This window comes from Girardinichthys multiradiatus, chromosome 2 (assembly GCF_021462225.1).
Source record: "Girardinichthys multiradiatus isolate DD_20200921_A chromosome 2, DD_fGirMul_XY1, whole genome shotgun sequence".
In the NCBI taxonomy this organism is placed as follows: domain Eukaryota; kingdom Metazoa; phylum Chordata; class Actinopteri; order Cyprinodontiformes; family Goodeidae; genus Girardinichthys; species Girardinichthys multiradiatus.
The window spans coordinates 45,752,240-45,773,209 of record NC_061795.1 but is presented as its reverse complement, the minus strand read 5'-3'; the positions used below and the strand labels follow the sequence as shown (position 1 = coordinate 45,773,209).

Sequence of the window (20,970 nt, the reverse complement as noted above, 5' to 3'; positions counted from 1 at the left end):
AAGAACCTCAAACCTCCCTCTGATTTCTGGAGGCATCCTCGGGAGGTCAAGGTTGGGGTTGGGAATGACAGCTTTTATTTGCATTTCAGCAACTATAAAAGTGTGACTAAAAAATTGGTCTGACCTCGACCATGGTCTGGTTTCCTCGCAGGGCCAGCAGCATGCAGGGACCCAACTTGTTCTCAGCCAGAGAGAGGAGGAACTTCTTGGTTTTATAGCAGGACCCCATCAAGATATGAACCTGGAGGAGAGGAGGAGACGGCTCGTTACATCAGCAGTTCATTTCACTGTTTAAACATAATAACATGGGAAAGGGCAACAAAAGCACAAAGATGCAAGTGAACCAAAGGGCAGTTACACATTAAGACAACAGTTTTTCACCACCAAGGGAAGCATCCAACTTCTGTTTGAGTTCAGGTATGGTTTAGGGTTCAATGTGTGTCCAAACAGAACTTCACCTAAATGGAATGGAGCCCTTTTGTTTTGCCTACCTGTTTAAGTCAAACCGTTTGCCATGAAATAGGCAAACTGCAAAGAAATGGTAGTTGGGGTGTGAGCTGTCCACTCAGGGCTAGTTTGGCAGAAAACTGGAAGTCCTACAGCATTGGGAGCCAAAAATATCTTCGTTTTAAATCATAACCTGTGCATGTGGCCTTGAAAGACGTTTATATCAGAGCTCAGAATCATCACGCTAGGCCAAGACATTTAATGGTAAAAATCCTGGAAGTTAATTTTCAGTTTAATCATTTGTCATCAGAGATGACCGACATTGGGGCATCCATGATGGACTGATTTAAGAAAAAAAACCTGCTGAGTCACATGTAGCTATGGTAATTACCACCTTTCCTTGGGGAGCAGTGGTGGGGGGAGGTAAATAACCAAATTTTCAGTTTATGGATGTAAAGCTAGACAAATTATGTACACTACCGTTCAAAGGTTTTAGAACCACTTTCTCATTTAATGGTTTTCTTTATGTTTATGACTATTTCCATTGTTCGTAGATTCTCACTGATGGCATCAAAACTGTGACTGAACACATATGGATATCTTTTATATAATATCTTTTTAAGATCAAATAAGCCATCAGCATAAGTCTGAACTGAAAAACAGGACTTAAGATCTGTGCAACATGTGCTGCAAGACCTCACACTGAAAGTGTTAGTGTTTAACCCCAACCTTTAAAAGATTTCAGCCTTTGGAGCCAGTTTATGATCTCACCATGCTAGCAAACAGCTCGCCGTCGTCGTCGCAGGCCACGCCCCCTGGACTGTAGAGCTGGAACCAGCCGTCCTTCCCCGAGCGCACGCTGAGCAAGCAGGAGTGGACCTGAAGGCCACAGAGACACATGTTGATGTGATCTTCTCCACTGACACACTCCAACGTTCACAGAGGAACACCCACTCACCTCCTGCCTTGGGTCCTCTGCAAACCTCTGGATGACATATTTCAGTTCCCTGTGCAGACAGAGAAACAGACGTCAGGCTGTGCTGAAGCCATTATGTCAGCGAGGAGCAGACTGTGATGACCGAGATACTTACTTTGTGAATTTGGCGTGTGCCAGAGCTCTGCAGGGAGGATAACAGACTGATGTGAGAAATGGCAACGAAGAAACGGGAAACTTTTCAATGTTTGTTTTCAGCTGCAGTGATGTGATGCTGATGACACAGATTCACAGGTTTCAAGAGAGCAACAAGCTCGTTAAATTTTCCGACTGCAAATGATCGTCCGAGAGTTCACGTTAGCGTTTAATTGTCCCCGAGAGGAAATTAGTGAAGGGTTCTGTATCACTGTTTGTTATTGCAGTCTGAGCTACTTGCTTCACAGCAGGTCCACACTAATGTTGCTCAGAAGTCTTCATAGTCACAAAATAAGAGATCTATCGAAGGTCCCACCACTGCATTTCAAACAGGCTGAGGTCTGGACTTTGACTGGGCCATTGGTTCTTATATTTTTCAGCCATTCTGTTTAAGGTTTGCTTCAGTGTTTGGATTCATTGTCCCGTTGACGAGCATCAGATGTTGGACAGATGGGTCCACGTTTGACCCTGGAACACTTTGGTATGCAGAGGACGACTCAATGACTGCAAGGTGCACAAACCACCAGCCTTCCTCACTGGGCTGATGGTTCATATGAGGTGCTGGTACCAATATGCTGTGTGTGGTTCTGTGCATTATGGTCAGACATCTCTGCTTTGGTCTCATCTGTCCAAAACTCTCTCCCTTGGCCCCTTCCAAAAAAGCCATTCTTCCTCAGTCTTTTTCAGTTGTTTCTGTCATGAACTTTAACCTTTAACAAGCGAACTGAATCCTGTAGAGTCTGAGGTGGAGCTCTTGGGTTTCTGTTGTTTCAGCTACTTGTCATCTTGGAGGTAAACACTCGGTTTTTATCCTCACCACTCAGTCAGATGAATGAACCTTCTGCTTGTGTATGGAGATGATGACTCATTTAATTTTCAGGTTCATTGGGAGTATTGTTGCCTTTCCTAATGACGCCTAAAGGATCAACTAGGCAACAGTGGCACAGGTGCGTCCCAGCATTGGAGAAACAACAAAACGTTCACCAGTCAACCCTAATGAAGGTCTGGGTGGGCCAGCCAACAACAGCTCTGGGGTGCTTCTGTCCAATAACAGCCGGCTCTCTGGGGGCAGGAAGGCTGGGACCTCTACTTTGCACCCCAAACCCCTGGGAGGCGAGCTGAAGTATCTGACCTACGTCAGCCGACGGGCCCCCGCAGGACAGGAGCCTCTTAGAAACAAAGCTACATTCACAGCGACTGAAGCCAAAATACATTACATGGGAGATTAGGTCATAGTTGCACCACTGGTTACAGAGGGAAACTAAAGCAGCAGAAAAGCATCTCAGTATCTGAAATTAAATTGGAAATATAGAACATTTGGATCAAATCAATCTGAAAGCAGCAATAAACCGCAGAGTCTTAAGAAACATAACATGAAGGTGGAAATCTGCAGAAGGTCCACAGGTTGAAGGCAATGACTGCAGAATCCAGTCAGTGTGTGCAGTCAGCAAACCCAACGGCATTAAAATAGAAGAACTGCATCAGATCTACAGGCAGACAATCTCTGATGAATCTCTAGATATTTTTCTTTAATATATTTTAAAAATAAGAGGCTTAAATTTATCTCAGTAATATTTAATTTTTCCACCTTGTGGAGCAGAAACTCTTCAAGATTCACCAGATGTGGAACTTTTCACTTCATCAATCTGAGAATGGTTATGAAGCCACTCCTTAACCATCGGAAGGTCATCATTTTCCAGAGAGAACGATTTTTCACAAGTGGAAGACATTTACAACAGACACCAACCTTCTCAGGAGAGGACATCCCAGAAGCTTCAGCTCAAGGTCAGGGCATCCAGTGCCTCAGCTAGCTTTTTAACTTCGTGAAAAGACTGGACAAGTACGACTCTCCTCTAAGAAAAGGCAGCATGAACCACAAGACCTCTGGAACAACATCCTTTGGTCCAATTAGACCAAAGTAGAGATGTTTGACCATGATGCACAGAATATCGGCACCAACACCTCATTTGATCAATGAAGCACGGCAGAGGAAGGCTGATGGTTTGGGCACCTTGAGACATCGAGTCAACGAATGAATTCCTCTGTATACCAAAGTATTCCTGAGTCAAACGTGAGACCTTTTGGCCAACATCTGAAACGTGGCCCAACTGACAACGATCCCAAAACCAACAGAATGGCTACAAAAGAGAAGATTCAGGGTGTTGCAATGGCCCAGTCAAAGTCCAGACCTCAACCCAATAGAAATGCTGTGGTGTGAACTTCTGAGGGCTGCACTGAAACAAATGTCTACAAACCTCAATGAACTGAAGCGACGTTAGAAAGAACAGAAGACCAAAAGTCCTCCCTGACCATGTGAGATAGTGATAGAGTCAGACAGAAACCCACTGAGTTCCTGCTGCTAAAGGTGGTTCTACAAGGTGCAACAACACAATCAGATGTTTTTATAGGATGCTAGGATGACTGATATTTTACTCAGTAGTTTTTAAATTCTAAGACTTGAATCAGTGCTTGTTTGTTTAGATGAATGAACATGAAGTGAGGATGTGAGCACTCACTCTTTAGGGAAAGGGATGGGCTGCAGCAGGCTGGCCAGAGCCGGTCTCCAGTCATCGTAGTCCGACCTGAAAGTCACAAAGAAAAGAAGAAATCAGGGAGGACAATGCAAGGAGGGCCGTAATAGCCGGCAGCATAAAAAGACAGCAGAAAATGAAACTTGAACAGAGCTGCGATGACGCAGATGGACGATGCGCTGATATAACAGAAGCTCCTGCAGCCTCAGATTACACAGATTAAGTAACTCCAGCTTTGTCACAAACGCTACAAACCCACAAACACTGTTGCTTTTTAAGCCAGCCAGCTTAGTTGCTGGGTGGACGCCCTGCCACCGCGGCTGCTGCTCCACTTTCACCCATAATCATCAGCGATCAGTGAATCCAGGCTGCCTGCACACTCTTTCACAAACTGTGACACACTGGTTTGTTCATAGCAATTATCTCTAAAAGGAGATTAAAAGTTCCCATAAACTCCACTTAATGTCTGCAGGCAACACCTTTTACATTTTTACATTTTATTCATTATTTAGAAAAACATCTCAGAATCTAATTTGACAAAATGCGAAGCTAACATTGATCAAACATTACGCGTAGTGTCACAGCCCAGTTCACCTAAAGCAGAACCGAGAGATTTTTTTCTCCAGCCGTTTGCTCTGATTGGTCAGTTTCACCAGCCTGATTAGGCTCCACCTACCCGAATGAACACCTATACATCCCAAACTGCCAAAATACAAAACAATCTTACATCAAATAGGATTTTCTGGGCAATCTAAAGTGCAGAGGATGTTATAACATAAGAACAGAGAAACTACTGCGTAATGTGTGAACAGTTTCCATGGTGATTGCCGCCTTTTGTGGGAAGCAGGAAGAAAGGAATTAAAGCTCCTGAACAAACAGTTACATAGAAAAACGTTCTGAACCACGAGCGCCAGAACCTTCTGGTGGCTGCACATGAAAATGATGTGTCTATGGTGTTTTACATAGAAGATATGAGAGGTTAAAGAGAGCCTTCGGTTCTAGTTTGGAAAGACAAAAATCCGCACTGAAATGTAGTGGGAGTGAATTAGTGTCTTGGTGCGACCCAATGGGTGAAAGTAGACAAACTGCTGACGTTTGGCTGTATAAACTGTACACGTGGAGCTGAAACCGTGGGCATGGATGCAGTCTGAATGAATATTTCACAGGTTTCAAATCTAGATGTGACATCATCACTTGATGCTGAACATTCTGTGGGATAATCTGCAAAAAAATCCTCATACTGTGATTGTGTTAAAAACTGTAAAAGGCATCAGTCAGGTAAAGTCCCACTGTCCGTGAACTGTTTAAACTTTGAACGCCGTTTCTGCTGGTGAGCATGGTTGAACGATGGAGCTCCAACAAAGGCTGGGATTTCTCAATCATTTCACAAAACTTCAGAGATTTTTTTAAAGGTATTTGCAAATTTTGTAAAATGCAAATAATGTGATGTTTGCACACTATTCTTGATCACGCTGCATGTTTTCTTCTGTTGTACGATATAAAGGTGTAGTAATTTTAAAATAGTATGGCTGCTAACTAACAGAGCAGAGCTCTGATTAAAATTTCTTTACAGCATTTCTACTGGAAACAAGCTTTTAATATGACATTTTGTTAAAGAGCTGCTTGTGTGAACTTACAGCATCTTGAGGATGAGGGCGAAGCAGCCGAGCACTCGGTCCGCCTGCGCCGGCAGCTGGATGGACAGGGTATTAAGAGCCGGGCTGACCAGCAGACAGTCGATGAGGTTTGGCTCGCTGTCGCCTCTTGCAGGCCCGCCCTTCCGCTTGGCGTTGGCGGTGTTGTTGTTCCGTTCCAGCTCCACCAGGATCTCGCTGGAGTTGACGATGGAGGGGGGAGGGGAGAGAGGCAGGGAGGGTGTCGGGGAGGAGATGGGAATGGATGGGGCAGCTGGGTTTGTGGGGGCGGGTGGAGACGACTGAGGGGGGCTGGGGGTGTTGGAAAGTGGGAGGATGGTGGCGGGAGGCAGTGGTGGGGGTTCTGGCCGCAGCAGGCGGAGCGGCATCGGCGGTTTGCGGTCGTTCTGCTGTTGGCAGCCGTTCCTGATCTCCTTCAGGCTGGGAGAGTTGTCCCGGCTGCAGTTGGGAGAAACATCAGAAATCATCACGTCAGAGCTAAAACTTTCCAGCACATGGTAAAGATGGAAACGAAAGAAGCAGCAAGAGAGATGTAAACGGAGTCTGGAGAAATGGTTGCCAGGGTGATTGTTTCTCTGGAAACTAAAGCTCTGGGAGAAGAGAATCTCTGGGGTTGGTGGTATTAAAGCCCCAAAGGAAAATACAAAAACCATCCAAATGTAAATTCCTGGAAAGAGTTGAATCAGAGGGTAAACAAGCTATTAAATCCGTTCGTTGCTTTAATTTTATTTTCTTCTGTAATTAACACTCCTTTACAAAAGGATTCAAATCCCTAAACCTTTGCGTATTTTGTGAAATTACAGCCACCATTGACTGAAATTATAGCTGCAAACGTTTTCTCGAGCTTTGCCAGATTGGGCAAACAGCATCTCAGAGCGCTGATTTTCTCATTTCTTGCCACAGATTCTTAAATGGATTTAGGTCTGTACTTTGACTAGGCCTTCTGAACACATGCCTATTATTTTTTTTTTTATCTAAACCATTCAGTTTTAGCTCTGGCTGTATATTTAGGGTCATGTCCTGCAGGAAGTTGAACCTCCACCCCTAACTCAAGTCTTCTGCAGCTTCTAAGGGTTTTTTCCAGTTTTGTCCTGTAGTTAGCGCCTCGTCCCATCAACATTGCCTAGCGTCCCCCTCCATGCTGGAGAAAACCCCGTAGCATGATGCTGCCACCACTATGCTAACTGGGATGGGATGTTTAGGACATCAGTTTTCCATCACACACGACACGGGCCAAAGAGGTTTATATATGTTGACAGGAGCAGCTCCCTTCACTGTGCTCCCTTCATGGTTCTCTGGTGGGCAAACTGAAAACGTGACTTCTAATGCTGTAAGATCAAAATCTATCTAATAACATTAATTTCAAAATACTAAAACACAGAGCGCTCGAACCAACATCTTTTTTAACGGAGATAAAACATTTGTTTCATATGTCTGACTAACAAACTAAATTTAATCAAGACCACAATCAACAGAGTTTGGGCAAGAAAATCCTCTGAGAGCAGACCTCATAAAAAACCTTAGGGTGTTCTCCTCAGTCCAATGATCAGGCAATATATTCAATTATTTTCCATTCATTTATTTCTCATATAATTGCTTGTGTATTTCTGTGGCGCTGTGGGATGCTGCAAATTAGTTTAGGGCTATAAATGGCATAATGTGGGTTTGATGACCGATCCGATTATGGGCTGCCTTCCTGGTAACAACTGGAAATGACTGTTTGTCCCGTTTCCTTCATATTAGAGCTGCAATATGTGGGAAATTACCAGCCACGGGTTTGTCTAATCAATGGAAACATGGAGGCAAACAACACCGCGGCTCCTCTGGATCAACAGCTCTAACCAAACACTCATCATAAAATATAAGATTAAAAGCAAGGTTAGCCCCAGCAGTCCAGAGCATCAATCAGTGCCAGACAGGTTATAAACGATGGTAATTAACAATAAAAAACGGAGATAGTTTTAGCATTTCTAATTCTGCTTCTCCAGCTCATTTGAGTGGAAAACTAGCATCATATTCAGGAAAGGAGACGAGAAGAAAGGCTTTGCAGGACTGACCTGTTGATGAACTCCTCATAACAGGAGTAAATGGCAGCCAGACACACTGCCACCAGGTTCGGCAGGACACGTGGGTGCGGGCACTGCCCTGTTGGACCGTGCATGCTGCAACACACATAAACGCATCAGGATTTTCCGTTTAATCCAGAGCGTCTGCCGTCTGCACAGCGAAACCAATGCTGCTGCCTGATGCATGCTCTGAAGTCCTTCAGCGGGACATGCTCACCTGTGAATAAACTTCTTAACAACCTCCATGCCGCCGTTCAGCTCGTTCAGAGCCAGAATGTACTCCTGAGTGAAGAGACGAAGCCGAGGGCACTTCCCAAAATCCTGACCAGGAGGAAAAACACAATGTTTAAGGAACACAACTGAAAGGATTAAGTCATTTGCAGACTCGGTTTCTGGAGAAGCAGAGACAGGCAGCCACTGAAGGAAAATCCAAAATCATGCATTAACCTTCTTCTGTCAGTGTGGTTTAGAAGTTGCTTGATGGGAAATACAATAAGAAAGAAGCTGCCGAGTAATGCAATGACCAGAGACCCCGAGTCCCTGGTTGCTATGGAGATTCCCTGGTTGCTAAACTGATTCCTTGGGTTTTCTGGGGAGCAGGGAAGAGGGGGAGACTAGGGTTTAATCCTAAACAAACAGCCACCATGTGAAAACTATAACTCATATTGAAACATATTGTGATTTGGAAGAGAAAGAACCTTCTGGTAGTCACAGATGTTTATCTATAGGTCTGTATGTCGTTTTATGTAGGAGATATGACGGATTAAAGAGACCCTTTAAGAACAGCTGTAAGTCCTACAGTAGGGAGCAGCACTGGGTGAAAGTACACAACAATCTGATGTATTAACTGTACATGTGGAGATGAAACTGGGCATTAACATCATTTAAATCAGAAGTTTCTACATATATTACAGGGTCAGAAATAAATAACGTTTACCATCATCACACTCTAAGATGAACATTTGGTGCTAAAATCTGAAAAGAATCTTCAAATTTAAGCTGTGATTGTGTAAAAACTGTAAAAGGCATCAAAAAGCCCGTCCAGTCAGATAAAGTTGATCATTTTATGAGGTGTTTACACTTTGAACTGTGTGTCTGAGTGGTGGACCACCAAACAGGACTGACTTTTCTTACTAAGGTTCCTAAAATCACAGCACACGAGTTTCTATTGAGTGTCCAGCAGCACGTTTTTGTCTGCAGAATACTGGAAAACAGGCAAATAAATGCTGTTATCTTCTAATTAACGGAGCATGCAGTGAAACATTTATCCCAGGCAATAAAAATCACACCAAAAAGTAAAAAAGTTTGAAGTATCTCGGACCACTACAAATCTGCCAGGCCAGGCACATAAAGGAACTGGGTGGAACCACTCCTGGACAGGAAGTGGTTTTCACTGTTGATTCCCGCTGAGAATCTGCAGGTACTAAAAGGATTTTAGGTTCAAATCTTGCTTTGCGCTGAGACTTTCATATATTCAGCATCATATATGTTCTGTAAGTTCTTTCAGTCTGCTCGGAGCAGTTTCTGTGTGGTCCGTCTCTCACCATGTTGTGTTTGAGGATTCTCTGGACCACAGGTGTGAACACTTCGATCACAACCATCGACCGTGGCCGCTCCCGACAGTGCTGCAACAAACAGCAGAGGTAAAACTTTTGAAAAAACCCTGAAACTGCAGAGACGAAATGATGAGCGGAGCACTGCTGCTCATCTTACCTTGCAGAAGAACTCACACAGGTCAGGCGGAGGGTGGTTGTTTTCCAAAAGAGGAGCGATTGCCTGCAAAAGAGCACACATAGATAAATATTTCCGTATGCTATCTGTTATTTACCTGGGCAGGGAGCCAGCACACAGGATCAGGTAAGCTGCACAAACAACACAAGTCCTCTGCATGCAGCGAGAAACACAACAGGGATCAATATCCGTAAGGTTAAAGTGCAAAATGGCAGGAAGCTGGAGAGGTTTCTCCTGGAAACTCAGATTTACAGCAAATACCTTGAAGCCCAAACTCACCACGATGATGTTCTCATGATCCTGAGCACTCAGGTTTGAGTTCTGCAGACAGGAAGAAATAAAGATGGTCAACAGAAGGAATTGCAGCAGCTGCTGACCAGTTCTATCTAGATTATACTTAAAATATAAGCGTCTTATTTCAGTTTCAGATCATATTCACCTAATCTAGTTTAGATGCAGAAATACATTTTTGCATAAAACGTAAACTTTTGCTCCTCACACTCTCTTAACTTCACACAGTGAGATCGTTGTTTTCAGCCTGTTGACATTTTACCAAGTCTCCAAACGTCACAATTCCTGTAAGTGTCAAACTAAGGGAGATGGTGCAGAAATGTTTCATGGTGACATGAAAAAGTTGGGTTGATTTAAGTGTGTTCCTAACAGAAGCTTCTGCCATCACACCCTGCCACGTCAAGACTGTCCAAACACATTCCCTGGAAAAACTCCAGCTTTAAGGGAGTGATGGAGGCATCAGAGCAAACATGAGGAAGAGTTTGACAGAGGACAGCCCAGAGGAACTGGTATCCAGAGGAGTCAGATGATTTGAATAGCATCAATGTGAAAACAAAAGGGGATTTGCATCCAAAAGCAGATTCTTACACGTCAGCACTCTAAAAGCTATGTAGAAATACTTAAATCTATGCCGTTTTATGCTTAAATAAATTAAACAAAAACTCCATTGCACGAAAGCATGGATAAAGATGCATGCATGGACGTGCATGCATGAATCATGAATGTAATGCATGTCGATGCATGAATGTACATGTATGAATGTGCATGCATGCAAAGTATGCAGGAGCAAGTGACGTACCTCTGCTAACAGGGTGGAGATGATGTGCAGCGGGGCCTGGTGGATGGATTCGTCCTGCAGAGGAGAGGTCAGAGCCATGTCCACCAGCGCTCGGATCTCCTTCAGCACCACGTCCCAGCGACTCGGGTTGTTCAGGACTTTCCGGTATTTGTAGATCTTTTTCTGCAGAAGAAACATCTGATCAGGAACGGGCTTCTGAATGGGAAATCAACATCAGTGTCTGAAGCATTCATTGCTAAAGGTTGCAGTTCTGGTAAAAAAAAATCCATCCAAGCAGCTTTCCTGGAATCTTTTAAAGTGGTCCTTTTCAGCTGTTCTCCAGACTTTATGAAGATCTTTTAAAGTTTGTCTTAGGACTTTGGATGCTTTCCCCTCAGTTTCAGTCCAGGTTTACATGGAAAATATTTCAGAACTCTTTGGGAATCTTCTTGTTGGAGACAAATCTTATTTTCTGCCTGTTAAACTGTGTGATCTTTGGGATTTTAATAGACTGAACTCCAAAACACCATGTTGGAGAACAATTGATCAAGACTGCCACCAATGTCTGGCTGCTTGGAAGGAAAATATAAAAAAGCAGAGCTGCATCAGGAGTTGTGAAGGACCCTGTAGGGTACCGTGTGGGATATTATCTAATATTTAATTTATTTCCCTCTCATGTTTGAACCTTCTGAAATACATTCTGGAAATGTATGTTGGGGTTGAATTTTCACAGCACAGGATGCGATGCCGTGGTCACACTGAAGGTTCATGGGTCAGTAGGTTTACAGGTTAGATCGGTAACAAACATCAGAACCCATTTCCTGAACGAGCTGCGGGTGTCAGGGTGTGCAGAGGCTACGGTCTTTAATGAAACTGAAGAATTAATAGTTAAAGACAAACAGAAAGCTCACCTTCCACTGCAGGGAGTGAAACCACTGGTCCCTGAGGTAGCTGTTTGCAGCCTGCAGCAAAATAGAGACAAACTGCATGTTCTCACTTAGGTCCAAACAAACAAAAACTTTTACATTCAAACTAAAAGTGTCAAAATGTTTCCTTTAAACTGATGCCAAGTTATCAGATTCACAGTCTACCTGAGATAATTCACAAAACATCTTTATCAAACCGAATTGATGAGACACGCTTTACTTGAACTTGGTTTGAAAGAGCCTCAAAAAGCTGCAGGACGATTAAAAATAAGCAGAACACGGAGAAGTGCAAACATGAAAAACGGGGTAAATGTCTGTTTGAGATGTGAGAAAGTTTGACTTTACTCAGTGATGGATTAATATAAGAAAGAAGAAGCTGCGGAGTAACAGAGGTAAGGCTGCTTCCCACCTCTTCTGGGGAGCAGGAGGGGGAGCCTGCAGCATCACTCCTTACATCACACAGACAGAATGAAAATCTGACCTTTATGGAAAGGTGGTAAGAAGAAAGCTGTTGTTAAGAAAACCCAGGAGAAGTCCAGCTGCTATAAGCCATCTAGGCGACACAGCAAACAGGGGGAAGCGGTGCTCAGATGACACCACCCAGAACATACATCCCGCACAGTGAAACGTGGTGGTGGCAGCATCATGCTGTGGGGAGGTTTTTCTCCAGCAATGACAGGGAAGCTAGGCTGAGTTTATGGGAAGATGGATGGAGCTAAATACAGGACAACCCTGTAAGAAAACCTGAGGCCAAAAAAGACCCTAAACCTACTGTCAGAGTTACAATGAGAAGGTTTAGATCAAAGCATAAAAATGTGTAAGAATGGCCTAGTCAAAGTCCAGAACTAAATGTAGTTAAGAATCTGTGGAAAGAATTGAAGATTGTTGTTCACAGATGCGCTCCATCAGCTTCGGGTGTTTTGCAAATAAGAAGCGGCATAAACTTCAGTTTCTATCTATCTTGCAGCTGCATCTGCAGTGAAATTTATTCTGCAAAGTATTCAATCCGGGTGTCTGAATACATATGCACGCCACACTTTTTCTCAATTTGGAAAACAATTTTAAACCAAGAACCATTTTTCTTCCACTTCACAATTTAGCGAAATTGTGGCAGCATTGTGACATGTGAAGAAGTTCAAGGGGTTTAAAAGCAAAGCAGAGCACTGTACGTGAGCGCAACTTCTAAAAGAAGACAAGAGATTTCCTGTGAGCTTCCTGTTTGAAACAAAGCTGCACGCATCCATAACAGACGAGCGCGTCGGAAACCTGGATGAGGCACACATTTCCTAACCTGCAGTGAAACATGAATCTGACAGCTTAATCCTCCGAGGTTCTCGGCTTCACCTCTGACCGAGACACACCTGCGTTAACACGCCAACGTTTACACAGCCGGCAGGGCCCTAAACAACTCATTAGTGTCTTTAAATTACAATCGTCTTTGACACCACGGAAAGCGGAACTAATGCTGCAAAGTAATAAGGAATAATTTCACCCGTTTCCTTCCTGCTTCCTGACCACACAGCAAACATCATCGTGTTTGGTGACTTTAAGCTGACCAATCACTGTCAAAATAAAGGCTCGAGCAGCATGGGCGTGGTGTGTGTTTAGAGGAAGAAATGGTCCATGTTATAGACAGCTGAATAGGAACAGTTTGTCCAGCGCCGTCTGTGTGTGCAGTTTTTACAGAGACAGAATAAACCGAGAGCGTCGCTGCAGCAGAGGAGTTCGGGAGATGAAAACTGTGTCCAGACTGTGAAATGTTTCTATGAACAATGATTCACTTGATGATTAACTGGAAATACCACAAACACAGATAAAGATGAGCTCAAAAACTAACGACGGTGACAAAACACAGAAAGACTAGATCGACAGTTACAATAAAGAGAGGAGGGAAATGACAACAAATAAAGAAAACATGAAAACATCAAGGAAATGTAAACTCTTAAAAAGACCGCCAGGGGTCTCGTCTTGGTTATGCTGAGTCATTTTGAGAATGTCCCTCCCCTCTTTTTGTGGTTGTTCCAAGTCATTAAACAGTCTCCTCAATCTCTTCACGTTGTCCAATGTCTCTGAGTTCTTTATTTGTCTCCTCGAAGTTGTACCAGATCTTTGCGGCCGTCCCTTGTCTCTTTAGGCTTGCCAGGAATCTGTTTGAGGTCGTCCAAAACCTCATTGAAGTCTTTGAGGTCATCCTGTGTCTCTATGAGATCTTCCCACATGTCTTTGAGGTCCTCACTTGTCTCCGAGGTTGACCAGTATCTCACTGAGGTTGTGCTATGTCTCTCTCAGGTTGTCATTTGTCTTTAAAGTCTACTTGGGAATTTTCTAAGTCATTCTATGTGTTCTTGTGTTCATTTTATGTCTTTGAGGTTGTCTGGTGTCTCTAAGGCCATAAATGATCTTTGTTGTGGACGAGTATCTTGTAGAGGTCTTCCCATGCCTCCCATGTTGTCTTTTCTCTCTGAGGTCATGCCATGTCTCTTTGAGGTGGTCCAGTATATCTCTATGACAGTCATTTGTCTTCTTGCAGTTCTTCCATGACTCTTTAAGGTCATAGCTTGTCTCAGCGGCCGTCTGGCACCACTCCGAGGTCGTCCCAAATCGTTCTGAAGTTGATCTGAATCTCTTTGAGGTCTTAACTTGTCTCTTTTTTTTTTTATGAAGTATCTTTGCCCTTGTCTCTTTAGTTGTCCCACATTGTTAAAGGTCATCCAATGCCTCCTTGCAATCATGGCATATGTCTTTGAGATTATCCCATGTTTCTACGCGATCATTAATTTCCTGTCTTATGACTCTTTGAAGTCACCCGGTGTCTCCCAGGTTGTCGTTTGTCTCAAAGCTTGTCTATTCCAGGCTGTTTTACGTGGCTTTTTGGTTATAATGTGTCCGTTTGAGTTCACCCCCCGTCTCTTCATAGTTTTCTCTTGTTTTTGTGTTCATTATTTGTCTGTTTTTTTTTTTTACCTGTGCATCCAAATGTTTAGCTTATTAGCTTGTGGTCATGCTAAATCCCTTTAATTGGTGAAGGAAATAGTACATTTAAAACACACTGTAAAAACATTCCATTTATCTATGAATCTCCAACAGACCAATTGTATCAGAGTCAAAGGTTTCAGCACCAGAAACACAGCATTTTAAAATCAGTATCTTAGGAGTCTAATGTCTCTCATTATGTCAGCTGCACCCTTAACAGTAAATGTGACCAGGATTTGCGAGTTTTTTTTTATTATGTGCTATGCCTGGCCACATTGTATTATAGACCATGAACATTATTTTTTATCGAATGAATCTGGGTTTACCCAACAATCTAGGCATTTTTGCACCCTTGATAACAATGTTCGCAGAGAAAGAGAGACTGTGTTGGCTGCTGCAGTTTCCTGTCTGTGCGGGACCTGCAACCCGCTCTTCACCAGCTGTTCTTGGAGGCTGCAGATTTCAGAGCAAAGCATTTAGTTTGTTACGCAACTTTTGCTGGATGTTTTCTTGAGTGCATTGAAATATGCTACGAGTCAAATTATCAATGAGTCATATCAAAACAGAAAGGAAACATGCTAATGTTAGCCTAGCAACACTTCAGCAAACTGCTCTACATAAAACCACCATCAGCAGGAGCAAGACGCAAGTTTAATGTTATTACACATCCGTTTTCACATCACAGCTTTTCCGCCGAGTTAACCCGGCATGTTGAGGCTAACCTGCAGGAACTACGGCTGGACAAAATATCTAAAAAACACACTGCAGCCACAATTTGGATTATTTCCATCTTATCTGTGAAAAAAGGTTTTGTATTGGTCCAAAGTGTTTTTACCAACTTCATATTTTTGTGTGCTTGAGATTGATTATTTTTTATTTGTCTTTTATCCTGTTTCCCGTCATAGATAGTTATGGTTAGGATACTCCCTCCATGCTTGTCATAAACCATCTAAAAGTCAGTGTGTGCTCATCAGAAGTCTGAGTGTTTTTATTCATGTGTATAATAAGAGGTGAAGAGAGTTTGTTGGTATTTATTTATATTTTTTATATTTTATTTCTAAGCTATTATTGTTATTTTTTAAATGAAGGTCTCCTATAGATATAAAGTTAACTAACTGACACTGGGTTCTGTAGGTTCTGCCTAAATACACCTGATTTTCACCCTCATGATGTGTGTGAATCACCTGCAGCAGGATAGTGCCCCCAGGGATGCTGAGCTGGACGCAGTACTTTGGAGCGTTGTCCCAGGAGAGGAGCTGCAGGTCCTCAATAGAGCTGTAGGACAAAGTGGTTTCCATGTAACCGGTGGGCTGCAAACAAGACAGAAGAAGATAACGTTAGCCTGCATGTTTAGTTGCAGTACATGAGGTCTACTGGAACAGAGCCAGAGGAGAAAGAAGGCTTTTATTTTTCCTGCCAGCCAGCTGGAAAGACAAAAAGATCTCCTGAGCGGAGCCGCACTGAGCAAACTAACCTGAAGATACTTTACTCTGAGTTGGCTTTATCAGCTGCATTCAGGGTGATGCAGCTCAGAGTGAGGAGTGCTTAAATGCAGAAAAAACATGGAAAAAGAATTTAACAAAAGCCAATAATCACAGACAAACCGAAGAGGAGCGGGACGTGGTGTTGGACGAGCAGGCAGCAACGGCCCCAGACTCCACCGTCATGCAGCTGCTTGCTTGTCTCCAAATAATTACAGAAACACTGACAAACTACCACAAGTTTCTAAAGTCTAAAGAGAAATATGTCTGTGTGTTTGTGACTCAAACAGACAAAAATATCCAGAGCAAGGCGAAGCCACAAGGAAACCAGGCTCGTCCTCCTAAACCATGGGAGGAGTTTTGTAGAAATGTCTAAGGCAGCTCTATAATAAGAGCCGTAAATGATATAAGGCTGATTTTGCAGACATTAGCGTCATTGGATGATTTAGAAGCAATTATTGTTGATGGGAGATTAACTGTATGTGCACACAAATAGCCTGAGCAGACGTCATCTGTAGGAGCTTCAGCTGCAGCTCTGCTATTTGCCAATTATCTGCTTATTATTCATTTACTTTTCATTTTCCTGCACAATAATTCACAGAGTAGGCTCCCACTCATGATCCCCACTCCTCTTCCCTTCTGCACGGGGGAAACCGAGAGGCGGTAATGCGTGGACGGGGGAGTGCTGATGTGAGAGAGTTGTTTAACTGTAAAGTACATCTGACCGAGTTCCCATAAAACAAGTTATAAAAGGAAGCAGAACAGAGTTTAGTGGTGAGATGAGCAGAGGAGAACATTTGCTGATGTTGATCTAATGTTGTGACTCAGAGTGAAACAGGGAGAAATGTTTGGACTGGAACCACAAGCTGACTGTGTACCATCACATCTTTTTTCAACTCTGGAATTTTTTCTACATCTACATAACGTCATGCGGTATTTCAGCAAGGAAAAATAAAACGACCATTCCAGGAAAAATGTTGGGAGATGCAAATGCAGCTACTGTCAAACCTTTTGTAATAATCCGAACAATGACTGAGCTCCACTTTATTTTAAATAGCATCTGTTGCTTTATTTTGAAATTAAAACGGCCAAGCTGGTGGTGCCGGGGTAAAACGTGCAACCCATATTTAGAGGCTGCAACCCTCGACACAGCCGTCGCAGGTTCGACTCCCGGCCCAGGCGACCTTTGCTCCATGTCTTCCCCCTCTCTCCACCCCCTTCCTGTTAGCTTACGGTCAACAAAATAAGAAAAATGAAAGACGCAAAAAAACTAAATGAGATATGAGAGGTTAAAGAGAGCCTTCAGGTCCAGTTTGGAAAGAAATATTCAGAGCTGAAATATAATGGGAGTGAATGAGAGTTTGGGTGTGGGCTCTCTGCACTCTGGGCTGATTTCACAGAAAACTGTAGGTCCTACAGCAGAGGGAAACACGCTGGCTGAAAGTAACCACAAATACCTTCGTTTTGATGTATAAGCTATGGAGATGAAACTGTAAACATGGAAGTGGTTTAAATCAAAACATCTCTGAATATTTCACAGAGTGTTTGGCATCATCACACTCTAAGCTGAACAATCAGTTGTAAAATTCTGAAAAAAGGATCAAACTTAAGCTTTAATTGTGTAAAACTGCAAGAGGTATTAAAGTGTCAATTCAGTCAGGTACAGTCTAACTTTCTATGAGCTGCTGGGAAGTTTGGCTGAGATGTGGAGCTCCAAATTGGGCTGGTTTTGTTCTCTGTTTTCATTGGAAAAGGGGGAAAACCTTTTAATTTCAAGGCTGCGCAGGAAGTAGCAAGTATGTTTTAATGCTTTTATACTGGCACCCTGAACGAGTCTGAAAACGTGTCTTTCAGTAATCTGTTCAGATCTACAGGATTCATTTACATCAAAGTAGAACCAATCCAACTTCACATCATGATGCATTCACCGAACAACGCATTTTCCTTCCTCAAACCCTGTAAAAGAGAGTTGGATTAACTTTCCAACAACACAACACCTGAAATCTGCTGCCGGCCTGGGCCTACGGGTCCTCTCTAAACCAGGTGCCCTGCAGGTCGGAGACGAGCAGATAGGTGCTTCTCTTCTTTAATGGCATCCATCTCTGCCTCTGTAGAGCAAACAGGCAGCTCCCTGCCTCCCTCCTCCTCCCTCAGCTGAAGAACAAACATGCTCTTCTTTTATGTACACCTCCCTCTGCAGCTGATGGAGAGCTGGCTCTTCTCTGTCACCCCCCTCCCTCCACACAGGCAGGATTTTGATTACAGACGACGTCCACGGCAAATATTGGTTCAGGAGAGATGTCTCATTTCTGTGGAAGAGTAAACGTCAGCCGCAGTCTTTCCGTCTGCAAGCTGCCAAATCATGTTTTGTTTTGTTTCTGCAGCACACGACTCGGTAATGAGATGAAGAGCAGAATATGAACCGGAGTGCTGAAGGAGAGGGAGATAAATGGCACCGAGTCTCTGAAAAAGCAGAGCAGAACGAAGAGAAGGGACTTCAATTTTCTGATAACCAGCCGAGGTTACCATAGATACAACATCCTGTACACGAGCGAGCGCGGACGCCCTCCGTCTCCCCGTCTCTCCTCCTCATCCTCCTCACTTACTTTTCTACATAACTGTTTTTTTTAGCTATTTTTCCTTTACTCGGTCTCTTTTCACTTTGCTTTTCATCATCAAGGAGGGATGAAGGAGACTCCTGCTCCACTCATCTCCTTTGCTGTCTGCTGTGTTGCCATAGAAACAAGAGGATGGAGATGTATGTTATGCTCCCCCCGTGAGAAGCAGACAGAGCGATGATGAAATGAAAAAAAGGCAACAAGGACATAGGATTCAAAACCTGAGATGTTCTGGATTTTTCTGCGAAATTTTTATCACATCCATGACGATCATATGGAGTCATCGACAGAAGATCCGTGTTTAAACCAGAACACGTGACATGTACATTTACGCCACATCACGGCAGGACAGGATCAGGAATATTTTTCAACAAGTATTCCTACAATATTATTCCATACAGTTAGAAACACAACCAAGAGTCAAAGTAAAACTCCTTCAAATCCCAGGAAAACGCCTCACCATCACATTCACATGGTAAAAGCCAGTACCAAACCAGACCAAACCCGGCCATCAGCCAACTGATGCCAACGATGTGCCAACTCGGTACCTGATTTAGAAAGCTGTGTCTAATTTCGTCCAGTTTGCCATCTCACTTCAGCTAACTTGGCGTCTCCCTTTAAGGCCCGCCTTCCACATTTATTTGAATTCTGTGTGTAATTACGGCCAGTCTTGGGTCTTACTTCAGTCAGCTCTGAACCAATTTGGGCCAACTTTGCGATTCATTTCGGTCAGTTTTGTTCATAATTTCTTTTTAAATTTGGGTCTAATTTCAACCAAGTCTTATTTGTTTAATTCTGTGTTTAGTTCGGTGACTCGTTCAGTATGTTTTGGCCGACATACCTCATCTCGGTAGAGTCTAATATTGCCCAGTATGTCCTCTCACTTCTGCTAATGGGCCACCTCATTGGGCTGGCGATGAAGCTCATTTCTGATAAATTACAGCACGTGGGTTTTTGCTGAGGTTGTTGTAGGTTTCTTTCTGTTTGGAACTGCTGACTGTACAGCAAATAATAAAGGTTAACTGAACTGATCTGTCAATCTTGTGTATCAAGTTTAATAAATTTGACATCTAATTCCAGCCAAATTTGTGTCTGATTCTGTTTGTCTTACTTGAGTGAACTCTTTGCCACATTTCAGCCCACTTTGTGACAAATTTTTTTTAATTCTGTCTAATTTCAGGTGTTTCTTTTCTGCTACACATAATTCGACTGACTTTGTGTTATATTCCACAGTTTTGCATCAAATTTGGGTACATTTTGTTTTTAATTTTAGTCCATTTGGGACCTCACTTTCATTTCTGTCAGTTATATGCAAAACTTTTGGTCAGTTCTGTGTCAGTTTCAGCTGACGTTGCTGCTCATTTCAACCAACTTTACCCCATATTTTGGTCCTTTTTTTGAGTTTAAGCGTGAGACATAAAAAAGGGCCTCAAGAACTATAATCTTCTAGATAGATCGCTACTTTCTCGCTGATCCTCAGCATCATCAGCTCCCTCATAACATGTGCAACATTCGAGTACTGTAGGGAAACTTAGGGAACACTTGAGCAGAGGAGCAGGGAGGGAAGGAAGAGAAACCGAAGCAGGGGAAGCTGAGAAGGAGTCCAGCAGCTGACTGAGGAAAAACCCAACAGGTGTTTAGCTTGCCGCTGAAAAGGTCAAGCAGCCATTTTACTGGTCAGTCAGCCAAAAAACAGACACCTGGAACAACTGAAACACCAGGGCTATTAATGATAAATTACCCACCAGTTTTCGTTAATATTCAAGTCACTTTATTAAAAGGAAATCTAAATATTTTTTCCTATGCTTTTGCCTTCCTCACTGAGATCAGGACCCTGGGCGAAGCCTGCTTTCTGAAACCTCTGTGGTCTCCTGCAGCTACGGTGCATCACACAAAAATACAACCACAACCCTGCAGCTGAAGACAGACGCCGGTGGAGAAGAGGTCATTTTAGAGCAGCACGTTTCTTCCGGTTCCCGTCGTCATAATAACAGGATTGTTTCACATCCTGCGCACCAGCGGTTTCACGTTCGCCAGTAATTCTTGTTCCAGAGCAGAAGGAGATCCATCCCTGTGTTTGCTCAGAGACACTCTGTGACCAGCCAGTTGATTGCTGTGTTTGGAGACTTCATCACGCCGCAGATCTTGTGTAAAGCTGCAGCTCTTGAAGCTATACACTTCCTTTTAATCATCAGCGTCTCTATTTCTCCATCTGCTACAGAACACTGTGACTGTCGCTTCTAAACTGCGATCCTGCAGCAGCTAGCATGAAAACGTAGCTGTGAGGTTTGTTGTGTGCAGCTGTGTGGGCAGCAGAGCTGCAAGTTTCTGTGAAGACATGGCT

General features: G+C 43.3%; 1 protein-coding gene across 1 annotated transcript in view; it reads right to left on the bottom strand.

The window, feature by feature from the left end:
* LOC124884625 (c-Maf inducing protein) overlaps positions 1 to 20,970 on the bottom strand; it is a 45,511-nt gene that overhangs the window by 8,086 nt on the left and 16,455 nt on the right. The window contains exons 3-16 of the mRNA XM_047392654.1: positions 15,712 to 15,837; positions 11,540 to 11,590; positions 10,650 to 10,811; positions 9,839 to 9,880; positions 9,542 to 9,604; positions 9,373 to 9,453; positions 8,046 to 8,149; positions 7,820 to 7,924; positions 5,745 to 6,200; positions 4,093 to 4,158; positions 1,539 to 1,565; positions 1,406 to 1,454; positions 1,219 to 1,326; positions 125 to 241 (exon numbers count right to left, since the gene is read on the bottom strand). Of these exons, the coding sequence (XP_047248610.1) occupies positions 125 to 241; positions 1,219 to 1,326; positions 1,406 to 1,454; positions 1,539 to 1,565; positions 4,093 to 4,158; positions 5,745 to 6,200; positions 7,820 to 7,924; positions 8,046 to 8,149; positions 9,373 to 9,453; positions 9,542 to 9,604; positions 9,839 to 9,880; positions 10,650 to 10,811; positions 11,540 to 11,590; positions 15,712 to 15,837 (1,557 nt within the window). The remainder of the gene's footprint in view (positions 1 to 124; positions 242 to 1,218; positions 1,327 to 1,405; positions 1,455 to 1,538; positions 1,566 to 4,092; positions 4,159 to 5,744; positions 6,201 to 7,819; positions 7,925 to 8,045; positions 8,150 to 9,372; positions 9,454 to 9,541; positions 9,605 to 9,838; positions 9,881 to 10,649; positions 10,812 to 11,539; positions 11,591 to 15,711; positions 15,838 to 20,970) is intronic.